Genomic DNA, 14,225 nt, shown 5'->3' with positions numbered 1-14,225 from the left:
TTGGCCAAGTTATTGTTATAACAATGAAATTTTGAAATTCAACTTCTATTAGATTTTTTTAGATTTTGGTCAAAATATGCATTATTATTTAACAATTTCCAAACTTTTTTTCCCCAAAAATTAAATTTGACAATAATGAATAGATAATAATGTATAGATAATGCTTTATAATGAAAAGATAATGGAATAAAGAGTATCAACATTTATTGAAAATATGGTTTAGTTTCCAAACAATTTTGTTTGACACTATTGAAAAATCGAAACTTGAAAGGTTTTAATAATAAAAAATGTAATTAAAATTTTTCCAAAAAGTGTAAGAAAAAAAAAATATGGGAAAAGTTTAAATTAAAAGGTTTTGTGTTCAAAGCAATACTGCTTTATCCATTAACGTAATTACTCGTTGCATTATTAAAATCATCATTAGCTCGAATACAGGCACAAATTTAACACATCTTAAAAAGTAAAATCAATAATATGTTAATTTGAATGAAATATGGCAGATTAATTAATAATTATATATAATAATTAATCTAAACATATCATAAATGCGATATTTTTAAGCATTTTCTAAATTACTTTTACACAACACAAATTCTAGTCAGCCGGTACACTGTTTCAGTCTTTGGGATCTCATTGCAAACGAGCTGTTCCTAACTGTTATTGTTAAAATAACTTTAAGAGACAATAAAAAAACATTTAGCCTCATCAAATGTAACAAAAAAGTTTGGCTAATAATAAAAAAAGCCACAAGTGTTTACATAAAGAGTACGATCACAAGAAATATTAATAATCATACATGAAAGAAATTTACAAATATGATTACCACAAAATAATTACTTGAAAGAATAAATTAACTAATACACTAGTTTAAAAATAATGCTATTTTAATATAAATTTCAATATTATTTTACGGTTTCTAATTTAACAAATAACTACACATCTCACAAAACAAACAAATTTGCAATTGTAATGCAAAAAAATTATAAAAATAAAAACATTAGACGCGGGTGGAGATTTCTCTCTTTAGGGAGAGAACAGATACCAATAATATTCAAACGCCAAGTCCTTAAATAACGCCAAATGCTCACTTTTCGATAGTGTTGTTAAGTGAGAAAGTTGCTATCTTTGGCGATATCTACAAAATTTAGCAACTTTGGCAAGAAAAAAACACACCAAATTAGAGTATATCTACACGTTTGTAATCGAATAATAGCATGGAGTGAAAATGCCAGATTTATATTTGCTTTTATTTATATAAGGATCATTAGTGCCAAAATAGTCAAAATTTGCAGAAGGATAAGTTAAGATTTGGCAACACATTTTGATTCATTTTAAGATTTTAATTTTCGTAAATAAACAATTGAAACTAACGCTAAGCGCTCGTCGCACTTGGAACCGCGAATTTGTTTGGAAACCTTTGAAATACATTATGAGTGATTATTCAAAAGTTAAAGGTGGAAAATTGCGTTTGAAAACTGATAAAAAAATGTAATAATACGATATTTGTTTTTTATTATTTAAAATAAGTGTAAATTTTACTACTTAACATTGTTTAAAATAATCAAAGTTTTTTCTATCTGAGTGATATTTCTCACTTCTTACTGTCGTTATTTTATATTTATGTGATCAAATTCCTTTTTTCATCAATGTGTTTACATGTTGGCAATCTTTGTGATGGTCAAAGGTTTGAATACCAAACATCTGTAATTTATTGATTGTAGTTTGTTAATTTTTTTTTTTCAATGTTTACATCTTTTGAAAGGAAAGATTCAATTAGTTATTTTATCAAACAAAGAGTGTGGGATCAGAATTTTGAGAAAAAAAATGTTGTTATAAGTCAGCTTTTTCTTTTTTTTTAAATGTAGAAACACAAATTTATAGAATCAGCTACTTCATTAATATCAGATGTTCTCAAAATGAATTTGATTTTAATAAGCAGCCTGCACTTTATTACAATTCGGAAAAATTTTGCTCTAGTTGATAAATACATTGCTAATACACTAAATTGGAAAAATGTTTAAAAACAAATAAGCGTATTACTATTATTTATAAAAACATTAATATTCTTTAAGAATACAACAAATATTCAGGATTCGCACTTTAAATGAAATATTCAGTTTGACCAAATATAAAATATTTTATCTGAATAATGAAAAAAATATGGAATTATTAACAAATTAAACAAATATGAAATATAATTCAGCTGAATTTAATTAAAATTATTTCCATTTTTAATTAGACCAATTGATGTATTATAATACATATGTAAGATTGTATTTATGTATTACTCATCAGAAATAGTAGTAGTAGGTACTTTATTTTATATCCGTCGTTGAACAGCCTACCCAATTTTGAGTTTTCGATTACTAATGTTCAACTCCGTAGCCTTGTATTTTTTAACCAATCTAGAAGACAAGAAAACTTCTGCATCAGTACCCCCAGAGGTTTCGATTTGTTATGGGCACATGGAGGACTTTGCAACTCTACAGATTTAACATGCATCAGTCACCATTTACTACATGGAGAGTCTACGGGATCGAACTCTTGGACATGGGCTCAGTGCCCTACCAACCAGGCTATCCCGGCCTAGTAGTAGTACTTTGTACCTCATTTATGTAGAACTAGAACTTTTTAATGGGCTATTGACAACAGTCTGGGAATCACCCTGAGGTTAATCTGAAGACCTGCCAAACGCAATAATTTTGATCTATATCGAGAAGATGGTATCTAGACAATCTGCAAATGAAGTAGAGCACATTATGGTAGAACAGTTTTTAATAAAATTTATCCTCAGTCCCTTATCAAGATAGTCACTCACCCATTCATTGTCATGAATCAGTCCACTGCGGAACTTATTACTCATCAAGAAAATTTTATTGTTTATTAAATTTATTATAAAATTTTATGATTATTTTTCAAATATTAAATTCAAATTTATTTTTAATTATCTTGAAATCTTTTTATACATGTTGAGTTGATAAATTATTTGATTTGAATTTATGAGAAAGACACAAAAAATGATCTTATAATTAAACATTGTTATGTTTAAAATTTTAACAATGTGATGAAAAGAGTTTGTTTCCATCAATTTACACACTATTGCGCAACAAATACTTTATTAACTTTGCATTTCTGAGGAGACGTATTACAGATGTCTTTGACATTTTTTAATCGTTATTCATTTTTTAATCTTTATGCTTTTACACACTATCGCACGACAAATACTTTATTAACTTCGCATTGCTGAGGAGGCGTCCTGCAGATGTCTTGGACATTTTTTAATTGTTATTCATTTTTTAATCTTGATGCTTTTAATGCTCTGTATGATTTGTTATTTAAAAAGTTATAATTTAAAATATTTTAAACTTAGCTTATTTTTTTTAAATTTTAATTGGAGGGTTGTATAGTACTAATACAAAAATATACTTGATGTGATCTGTAAGAAACCCATCTACTTTCATTGTTACAAAGTACTTACGAGAAAACTAATTGAATTTATAATGGCTGTAATTTTTAAACTGGTGAACATATGTCAATACAAACCTCGCTAATATATATTTGTATGTAAACAATACTTTTCCTAGAAAATTGTCTAAAATTTATTTATTACAAGGATTCTAAAATAGATTTTTATTTAACTTAGATTTGTTAAAAAACATTTTAATTATTCTTTGTTTCATGTTTTTTAGAAAGCACAAAACAAAACATGAAAAAAAGAGAAAGCTTGAAGCAGAAACAGAAAAGGTTGATGATGACCTTGTGCAGCATGGTAATTTGGAGAATTTTTTCATTAGATTTATTAAAAATAATGAATTTTTTAATACTATTTTATTTATTAATAATTAGTTTACTAATGATCCTAAATAGTTTTGAAGCTTAAAGTAAGTAACTGGATTGTGATGCATCATATATTATTTATATAAAGTAAATAATAATATTATAATGAATGCCATTAGTTCATGTATCATATAGGAGGCATTTGTACTTGTGAATTCCTTTGATGAGCATATCCATTCTTCATGATAAAATTAAAATTTAAAAAAGGGCTCTTTTTAATTCTTTCTTTTTTCTTTCCTTTCTTTCTTTCTTTTTTTTTCTACAGTAAAAATAAGAAGAAAACAAGATGCAATTGTGGTTATTGTATTATCTAGTATTTACAAACTGTTTGCTTTAATCTCTTTATTCTTTTTTTTTTCAATTAAAAAAATACATTCTATGCATGTGTCAATATTTTTAAAACTACTTTATTTTATCTAAATCTATTGTCAGATAATATAATAATTCATCTAACTTTAAGATTATAAATAAAATTATACACAGCATCTATCATTCGTTCACAAAGCCCAAATGTTCAACCTTTTTCCTTATACATAGATTTCAATCTTTCTTAAATGTTTATATTTAAGACAAAAATGCTTTATGTGAATTCTGGTAACATTCATATTTGTTATTCTTATTGAGATCCCTGTGGCGACACGGCGACATTGTCGTAAAATGTTACTGAGTTCTTGCAGTAAGATTTTTCATTTGGGAAGTAAAAAATTTTGGTTTTCTTTTCTGCAGAAATTTTCGAAAGCTTCTATCTTCTTTTCAGAATTATATTCTAAATTATATGCCATTCTTGCGCATCGGAGTGGGAAAAAAAGGCTTGTAATTTTTATATTTTTATTTGAGAATAATGAAGTAAAGAGTTTGGTTTTCTTTTCAGCAGAAATATTCGTTCTATTTTTTTTTTTTTTTTTTTTTTTTTTTTTNTTTTTTTTTTTTTTTTTTGGCAGTTATTGCTATTGATTTCCACGTAGTTTCTAAAATCCGATATTTTTAATCTAATATTATTTATTACAACAACTAAGTTTTGAAATGAAAGCAAGCATTTGTAACCCCCCCTTTTTTTTTTAAAGAGTTTGATTTTATGGGATTTTGCCATCAATCTTCTTTTTTTTTTTTTCGTTAGTTACTGCTATGGATTTCGCTATTTTTAATTTGTTTTTAAGTTTGATGATGACTTACAAACAAAGAAAAAGAAAATAATTAATGTGTTTTCTCCCTACAAAATGCAAGAATATAGCTCATAATAATGGAATAAAAAATATTATATATAAAATTTTAAAAATTATATTATTTCTTCCGAAATTTTTTTTTTGAAGTTTATGTTTTTGTTACTTTAAATTAGTAACATATATATTTGTTATTATTAAAAGTATCTTTCAGAAAGATATTAATGCTGGAGAGATTTGTCACAGAAACCCCAAAAAAAATTCTGCCATAGGGATTAAGATTTTAGTGCAATATACCTTTAGCAAATCATAATTTCTTTAAAAGCTGTTTCACTCTAAACTAATGGTTGTTATTTAATTGTTATCAATTTTATAATTAATTTATTTCTTAGTAAAAAAATTAATATTAATTTTTCAACAAATAAACTGTATATTTTTACTATTATTATATTTTTGTTGGTGGTAAAATAACTTATTTCTCTTCATTCTTCATCTTTGCACTCATAATAGTTTCTGATGAGAGAACTGAAACAGGGATCTGTCTTTTAAACGTGTTTGTCCTTTGAGCATTGCACATCTTTATTTTGGTTGAATTATAATTGCATAAATTTCTATTGTAGTATGAGATATATTATCATATTAAAACTATGTTGTCTTGTGTATTTGAAATACAAATGAAAATATCATTAATATTTTTTTAAAAAAAGATGTTTTTTTCCATGCTATATATATTTGAAGCCAGCTTCTTTATCAAACTAATCTTTTTTAAAATGAACAACATATTTTTGTTACATTAAATTTTATGTTATTTTATTGATAATATTTATTTACAATTAGATCATAACTACTGTGATTATTTATTGAATAGATGGATGGTGGTGTATCAGTAACATCAAAGAAATATCTGGCCCTGTTGCTATAGAATTTCAGCCTCACTGTTATGTAAAAGCTTTAAATAATGGGCAATTCGTACTTGGTGGTCCTCATACACCTGGTAAAACATTACATTTTATATTTTGACTTATTGTTTTTGTTGTCTTTAGATATATATTCAAGAGTTTGTACACCTCCTTAATTTTTTTTTTTTTTTTTTAAGTTTTAATTTTGTCATATAGGCTTTCAAATTTTTTAAATATACTTTTTCAATTTTTAGCAGAAGAATGATTATTTGCTATTGTAAAAATTTCAATAATGTCAAGATTAAAAATTTTTAAAAAGTTATTTATTTTTACTTCATTTGTAAGCAATTTGTTACAAACAATAAAAAATTTTGAATTTAAAACATAAATTATGCTTGGCAAAAATCACCTAGATAATTTGTGTGGTCAATGTTTTTCTGATGAGTTATTTGCATATTTATTTGACATACATGGAGCTTTATTTTTATTACTTTTCATTCACATGGACGAAAGATGGAAAAATATGGAAATGTGTAATCTTACATTATGAGAATTTCATTCTTGTAAATTAAAATAATACATTTCCACTATTGGCTTTCTGTAATTTTTATAAGTTTTTGTTTTTACTACAAAATTCTGGAAAGTTTTTGATAATTTTTTTCTTTTTTAACTTGAAATAAATTTTACTGACTGTAACTGATTTACCAATAATTTCCTCAATCTACCAAATTTCTGACATTTTTTTTTGTTCAGTTTATATTTGTAAATAATCTCTTAATTTTGGTAAAATTTATTTTTGTAATTTGAAGACTATACTATGTATTTTTTGTAATTAAACATCTACCTATTAATTTTTTTAGTAAATTTGATGCAATCTTTTTCTTTTAAAAAAAAAGCAATTTTAAAACTATCTATCAACAGCTACAAATAATTATGTCTGCTACTATGAACATTTGTAATAAACTGTGGAAGACCATTTCATTCGTATATTTTAAGGCAATATTTAAGATGAATTATTTCTAACACTCTTTAGGATTAAGTTAGGGAATAAAATATTTATATGCTTTTTGCACTATTTGTATTATAAATACTATTATACGTAATAAAAAAATGAAAACAAAATATGTATACATACATATAATTTCTTTAAAAACCTAACACTTGTCAGGTTTTTCAAAAATCAAATTCTGATATTGCTTTATTAATTTGCTATACAATTAATTTGTACTGTTAATCATCCTGAAATATTATTTTTTAAAAAATATTTCACTCATTATTCTTCCTTTTTAATTCTTCATTTTTAAAATATAAATTGATCCTGTATAAAAATATTAAATTATTTAAGACACACTTTCTGTACAAACTTTTAAGAAAAGTATTTGTTTTCTAGATACACTTCTTAAAAATCTAATGTTTTTCAAATTTCATTGAATTTCACTAGTTTCTTTATAAAGTTTTGTGTTTAATAAATGTAAGTTCATTTTCTTAAAATTCATAACTAATTTAAGTGCCTTAATGTAATTACTAGAATAAATACGTAGAAAGATAAATAGTTAAATTGATATTTAAGAAGCATATTACATTTAATTTTATTTTGAGATCAGGATATTTTTTTCTTTCATGGTGGCAGGTATATAATACTTTTGAGTCATTACTTTAACAAAAAATAAATATATAAAATAAATAAATAAAAAAAAACACTTACTAGGTTTTCTAACTCTTTGATGTTTTTGAAATTGCCCAAATTTGTGAGTTTAATTGATTGCTATGTGAAGATTTATATCTTTCCTAATACACATAATTCCATAAAGGAATATTAGTGGGTCTTGAGAGAGATGTGTTTTTACATTCTTTAAATTAAACTTAAAGTTTATTTGTTAGATTTTTATTTATATAAAATTTTTTGGAAACGAGAAATTTACCCTTTCATAAATGAGAAACTGTCCTCAAACAGGAGATATTTGTTGTTGCATATATTCAATATGGAGCCACAATGGCATCGAAGTATACTCTAACAATCTGGTAACAACCTTTCTCTTAAACTTAACTAGTCGGTAATCATTATTAATAGGTCTTTTTCATTTAATAGCCGCTTTTTGAAACTATTTTTTTTTTTTTGCATTAAATTATATTTTACCACGTTTATATAAACTTGCCTTCGTGTATGTCTGTCCGGGTGGAATTTTGTAATCGATTTTAAACTAACTTCCCGACTAGCTACAAACTTCAAATTTAGCACACAGTTCAGAATTGGATGACAATGCATGAAAATGAAGAGAAAAAAGACATGCAAAGTAAAATAAAATTAAAATTTAAAAAAAAAATATTTTGCGAGATTTTCTTTTTTTGTCGATTCCATTATATCAAATTATTACGTGTCAGGTGAAAAGATTTTTGTTGTCGGAGTATTTTTATTGGCTGAAAAATCACGTGGTAGGATCCAGTTTTTCCTCATTCCTTTTCAGATTGTTTTGGTTGTCATCAGCATAAAACTATTGAAAGTCATAAAGGTATTGTTTTTACCTAATTTAAAATAAAAGCTCTATTACTTTAGTAGTGGTCTTGTAGTAGTCTTGACTACTCTTGACTAAGAAAAATAATCTAAATAAAAATATATATTTTTAAAAACCACGTTTTTTGTAGTGAAGAATAATAATTAAAAAATAATAATTTTTTAAAAATATAAAATAAAAATTAAAAATTAAAAAAATCATAGTTTAAAATAAAAAAATTCAAAATAAAAAGTAATATTTTTAAAAACCACGTTTTAGTAGTGGAGAATAATAATTAAGAAAAAAATTGAAAAACGAAAAACGTGGGGCGCATGAAATACATAACAGTACATATACACATACATATACACATTTTCTTACTCATACACATGCACAGCCACATATACATCCACATACATATGCATATACAAAAGCATATTCCACATCCACATTCAGATACAATTACAATTACTGATATACATACACATATTCTCAAGAGCACACATACACACACTAATATAACATTACTGTTATGTATTTCATGCGCCCCACGTTTTTCGTTTTTCAATTTTTTTCTTAATTATTATTCTCCACTACTAAAACGTGGTTTTTAAAAATATTACTTTTTATTTTGAATTTTTTTTTTAAATTTATTTAATGTATATATTACAACCTTGTAAAATGTAAATTGTTAAAAAACACATGAATTCCACATGAATCTTTCCATCACATATTGATGGATTCTGAAGGATCAAAATTTTGAATGGAGACATTGGGCATTTTAATGAAAATTCTGATTTCCTGCATCAATGTACTTTTATCATGAGAGGATTTTTAAAAAAATGTAGCGATAGGAGAAAGTGACTGTTTTTTTTTTTTTTTTTTTTTTTTTTTAAATATAAGTTCCCCTTTGTTATTTGTTAACTTGCTATGTGCAGGTTGTCATTTTCAGACCTAACTAAGCTGTAAAGGACTGAGGTTCTAACCTAGGGCAGCTTAAAGCCTACTCAGCTTCTGATTGATGGGTATCTGCTTCCATGGGAAATAGGGGCATAAGGTGCACAATATTGCTAATGCTGTTATCATGTAGTTGGTCTTGAAATTATGAAGTCTTTATCTCCATGGCTACCTTGACTGACAACTGACAGTTATGGTTGTACTTTAGTTTTGATATTCTTTATTTAGAGGCATAATCAAATCCTGCTATTTTTTAACAGGTACGGGTCCAGATCCAGAAGAAGTTCTCACAGCTATAGCACTTTCTGATACCAAAATAGCTTTGAAGTCTGGTTACAACAAATATTTAAGGGTAGGTATGGATGGGCAAATATATGGAAGATCTGATGCTATTGGATCTATGGAACAATGGGAACCAATTTTTCAAGATGTAAGTGGATTATTACTTACAAAAATTTTTTATCATTTTCTGCATTGTGTTTTTAAATTTTATGATCTTAAAATTTAGATATAATTTTACACTTTTTAAGTTAAAACTTTGAAGGTTATTTTGTTTAAGAAAAGCAATGAATCAGGTTTAAAACTGACCTTGAATCAAGTTTGAAGAATTTTTTTTTTTCAATTTTTATAAAATCAATGAAACTAGTTTTAAGAAAGATTTATCTAGTTATGGGTTATATAACTTGAATATCAAAGATAAGAATATTAAAATATTTAAGTTCTGAATTCGAAAAAGTTGTTGCTTTTAATTAAGTTACTGAAAGCATAATCATTACATTTTTTTACCTGAGTTGATTATTTTTTTATTTCAAGTTTAATTATTTTCTTGATTGTTTTAAATAGCTTACAGTTTTGATAGTTTACAGTTTTGTGTAACAGCTTTCAAATTTAATCCATATTCTGCATATTTTTATTGTATAGTATACATAAGTTTTAATGCATAATAATGTGATAAACGAAACAACCTCTGCATGAGAAAACCAACAAAGGCCAATAGCTGTCGCTCCCTCTGTAATTAAGCTGTTAGAACTATTTTTGCATAAAAGAGGAGAGTTAGTTGGAAATGTAAAGGCAAACCTATGTGGTTTAAAAATGAGTTTGTGTGACTCATGTCTAAATGAGCTTCTTTTTTTTTTAATATTAAAGGATAAGTATCATCTTTATTGGTTTTTCCGTTGTCTTAGTTAATGGTCATCCTACAATAATAGGGTAATCATTTGATAGAAATTCTTAACTTTATTAATTGACACAAATTCTAATAAGTTTTGCTAGTAAAAATATTCTCTTATGTGGATTAGCTCTAAACAGTATTAATATAATATGTTAATGTTTCATATTATTAATATATTATCTAAAACTTAAGTAACACGAAATATAGTCTGTTGAAGACTTAATGAAGATATTTTTTATGGGCAATTTCTAAATGATAGCAAAAGGTAGATTTTATAACTCAATTCAATAAATTTAAATGCAAAATATAATTGAAAAATTATTACGAAATGCTGAGTAAAGCAAATGTAGATTACTCAAAAATTAGAAACATGGTATATTAATTGATAACTCATTTCATTACTTGCAATTATTTGTATAAACAAAAATCTAGCAATCTAACACCAGGTGATCAATGATACAATGACTGCCATGTGCACTATTTTATCTACTGGTTACAGCTTATATATTTTCTCATCTGGGCTATTTATTTTATATACCTATTAATTTTTGTGGCCAATCCTGTATTTGTTATTTGTTTATTTTACTTACTTTACTTTACTAATTATTTTATTCAAGCTTAATACTTTATTTTACTTCTATTTAAAATATATATATATATATAATTATATATTTCAAATTTGTATCACAGGAGTTTTAGCAAATCAAGATGTCACTATATTTTAAACCAAGTGTGAATTCCGTATCATTCTGTGAAGCAAGCAAAATTTTATCAATGTGTTGAAAAAGAAANCTTTTATATATATATATATATATATATATATATATATTTCAAATAGAAGTAAAATAAAGTATTAAGCTTGATAGATTATTGAAGTTTTTTAAAGTATTTCTTAATTTTTATTTAATTCAATCTATCAGCAATACATAATTGTTATAATCATTTAAGGATATTTTTTTAATCATATAAATATATTGTTTTATATTTATATTTTTAAAATTACAGGACAAGCTAGCTCTTTTATCTGCTACAAATCGTTTTATGTCTGTTGATGACGAAGGTTGTGACATTGTTGCAGTATCAAAAACAGCTGAAGCTAATGAAATGTTAAAGGTAATTTGATTTATTTGTGGATACAAAATTTATTTTTTTGTTAACATTTATTTGGATTATAATTTTTTCGAAAATTATAAACCATCTTTCAAATAAAATATAGTATTTTTCAAGTATGAAACATTTTTATTAAAATTTTTATAATAAGTTTCTAAGAATTTGTTAATTGATTATTAGAAAAAGTCATGTGCACTACTCATAAAAAAAATGTGTGGTTCTCTAAAAATTACTTGAACCATATTTTTTTCAAATGTTATTAAAAGTGACTGATACTTGATACTATATTAAGTTTTGAGGACATTGCAAGTAATGACTCATTAAAATTATTGAATTTATTGACATTTAGTAATAGAAAGCTAGCAAAAAGCTAGGTTAACTAGCTAGCAACAATAACTGAAAATAATGATAATACTGAATAATGAACATCTTTTCTAGAGCAACTGTTTACTGCCTTGCTTTAAATTTGTGTTCAAATATTATTGTATTACAATATTTTTGTAGCATTTATTTTAAAATTATTAAAATAAAGTATTATATTTATTAAATTTCCTTTTTTCTTATTGTCAGATAAGAAGTAATGCTCAGAAAGAAAAAAGTAATAAAGATGATATACCTGAAGAAGAAAAAGGTTCTGTGAAATCTTGTGAACTGAATTATGTGTAAGATTTTAAATTATACTGAACTCATATAATTCACTGTTCTCTACCCATTAACTTAATTCGTTTGTTGTTTTTACAGAAAAAAATTCCAAAGCTTCCAAGACAGAAAATTGAGAATTAATGCTGAAGATAGAGGAACAGTAAAAAAAGCTAAACATGAAGGAAATCTTCATGAAGTTCTTTTAGATAGGTAATATGCTTTATTTGAGAACATATTTTAAATTTTGATTAAATTTATTGATTTTGATGCTCCACTTATTTCTTCTTCTGCTATATTTGTTGTAATGGACGCTTACTAATTTTTTATATTGTTGAAAAAGCTCTTCCTATGAGTTATCTTCAACCTTTTATTAAAAAAGAGCAGCAGTAATAAATTTTTGAAAATAAAATTTTATAAATTAACTCAAATTTAGCACATCCAACAAAAATATGCAACACGTCATTAGCAAACACATATATTTCATTAATTAGATATTTGATTATACAAACAATATTAAACTTATTATGGAAAAAGAAGTGTTAAACACATTTAAATTAAATAATTTTTATACTGAATTAAGTATGTCCAAGTCTATTTTATTACATTAATAAATGTAAATTTTTCTATATTCATTTATATTAAGGAGAAGTTATATAGTTATATATATAGTTTTATATAAATATCTAGGAGGCGTTCAAATGTTATGCAAGCATCTAATGAGGGGAGGAGTTTTGAGATTTGATTATTTTTACTGACAAGAAAGAGGAGGGATGTGAGCAATGCTTATATAAGACATTAAAATCCCGTTATTTTCAAAATTTTCTGAAAAATAAAAATTAAAAAAAGGAAGCACAAAAATTATGCATTAAAAAATTTCGAATTTAGTATAGAAGTTAAATTCTGAGAAAGAAAAAATTTGAAAAGAATTTCTTCAAAGAAATTTAAACACAAAAGATTGCTAAAGAATATTCGACTAAGGATTTTCTAAGAAAGATTAAAACATAAACTTCGTTCAATACATAGTTGCATCTTTTTATTTAAATTTAATCTTCAAATTGGATAATTATAGTCGAAATTGAAGCAAAAATCAGGATGGGAGTTATAGCAACTTTCTCATGCAAGCATGGAAGGAAGTTTGTGAATTGCTAATTTTTCAAGACGAGGAGGAAGTCCAAAATTGCCAAGAATATTCTTGCATAATATTTGAACAATCCCATACATTGTATAAATTAAAATTATTTCTTATTGCAAATTTTTAATTATTTTTTGTTTCATAATTTAATCTTAATTTTAATCTTAAATATGAAGTCTTTTTAAAAATATTTAATTGTTTTTTTTTCTTTTCACTTTCTTATAGGAGAGCCAAAATGAAGTCTGACAAGTTTTGTAAATAAAATTCTGTTTATGAACAAGCATCTAAATATGTGTAAAATTTCTTTTGTTTTCATCTATATTTTTACTATTTATTTTATAAATTAAAAATCTTATTTGAAATGTAATTAACTTTTATGCTGATTACTCACTAAAAACTCACAATCTTCATTAATTATCACAAAAATGAAGAAAATAAAAAAATTTAAATGGCTATAAACAAAACTAAAAGAAAAAATGGTTGTTGTAGCTGTGAAAAATACCTATTATTACTTTTTACTTTTAAGTTTCTTTAAACAAACAGTTATTTTATGATTTTCAAATTGGTGACTTATTCAATTAATATTACTTACTTAAAACTTTGTCTAAAAAAACATTTAACTATGTCAACAGTAAGTTAAAGTTCTTTCCATGCTGTTAAAAACTTGATTTGCTGTTGAATACTTTTTTTTTTTACTTGACAGTTTTAATTCTGAGCTCTATAATTTAGCAGTTGCTAAAAATACCCATTGACTCCATCATTGATGTTAATAACTCAAAGCTGTTATTTTCCATACTAAATAAACTGTTCAATATATCATTAAAT

At 24.8% G+C, this 14,225-nt stretch overlaps 2 protein-coding genes across 18 annotated transcripts in view; one reads left to right on the top strand and one right to left on the bottom strand.

Moving 5' to 3' along the window:
- LOC107448102 (protein polybromo) overlaps positions 1-1,238 on the bottom strand; it is a 65,708-nt gene extending 64,470 nt beyond the window's left edge. For 9 of the 17 annotated variants that reach the window (XM_016063200.3, XM_016063208.3, XM_016063204.3 and 6 more), the window contains exon 1: positions 824-1,080. The gene's annotated coding sequence lies outside the window, so the exon portion shown is untranslated. Of the gene's footprint in view, positions 1-576; positions 623-796 lie in introns of those variants that run through there. The other 8 variants (XM_016063201.3, XM_071181475.1, XM_071181481.1 and 5 more) reach the window with 5 other exon arrangements.
- Positions 1,172-13,767, top strand: LOC107448103 (FSHD region gene 1). The gene is made up of 8 exons (XM_016063209.3): positions 1,172-1,488; positions 3,690-3,769; positions 5,866-5,991; positions 9,606-9,775; positions 11,522-11,629; positions 12,197-12,288; positions 12,368-12,478; positions 13,626-13,767. Exons 1-8 carry the CDS (start codon positions 1,430-1,432, stop codon positions 13,660-13,662), a joined length of 783 nt encoding a protein of 260 aa, XP_015918695.1. The 5' UTR covers positions 1,172-1,429; the 3' UTR covers positions 13,663-13,767.
- Positions 13,768-14,225: the final 458 nt, after the last annotated feature.

This window comes from Parasteatoda tepidariorum, chromosome 1, assembly GCF_043381705.1.
Source record: "Parasteatoda tepidariorum isolate YZ-2023 chromosome 1, CAS_Ptep_4.0, whole genome shotgun sequence".
Classification (NCBI taxonomy): Eukaryota; Metazoa; Arthropoda; class Arachnida; order Araneae; family Theridiidae; genus Parasteatoda; species Parasteatoda tepidariorum.
Note: the sequence above shows the minus strand (reverse complement) of the source record. Positions and strands in the feature narration are given on the sequence as shown.

Coding starts and splice junctions, on each gene's coding strand:
- LOC107448103 (XM_016063209.3), top strand. CDS start 1,430: ATGAGTGATTATTCAAAAGTTAAAGGTGGAAAATTGCGTTTGAAAACT. Junction 11,630..12,196: donor AAGCTAATGAAATGTTAAAG/GTAATTTGATTT, acceptor TCTTATTGTCAG/ATAAGAAGTAATGCTCAGAA. Junction 12,479..13,625: donor CATGAAGTTCTTTTAGATAG/GTAATATGCTTT, acceptor ACTTTCTTATAG/GAGAGCCAAAATGAAGTCTG.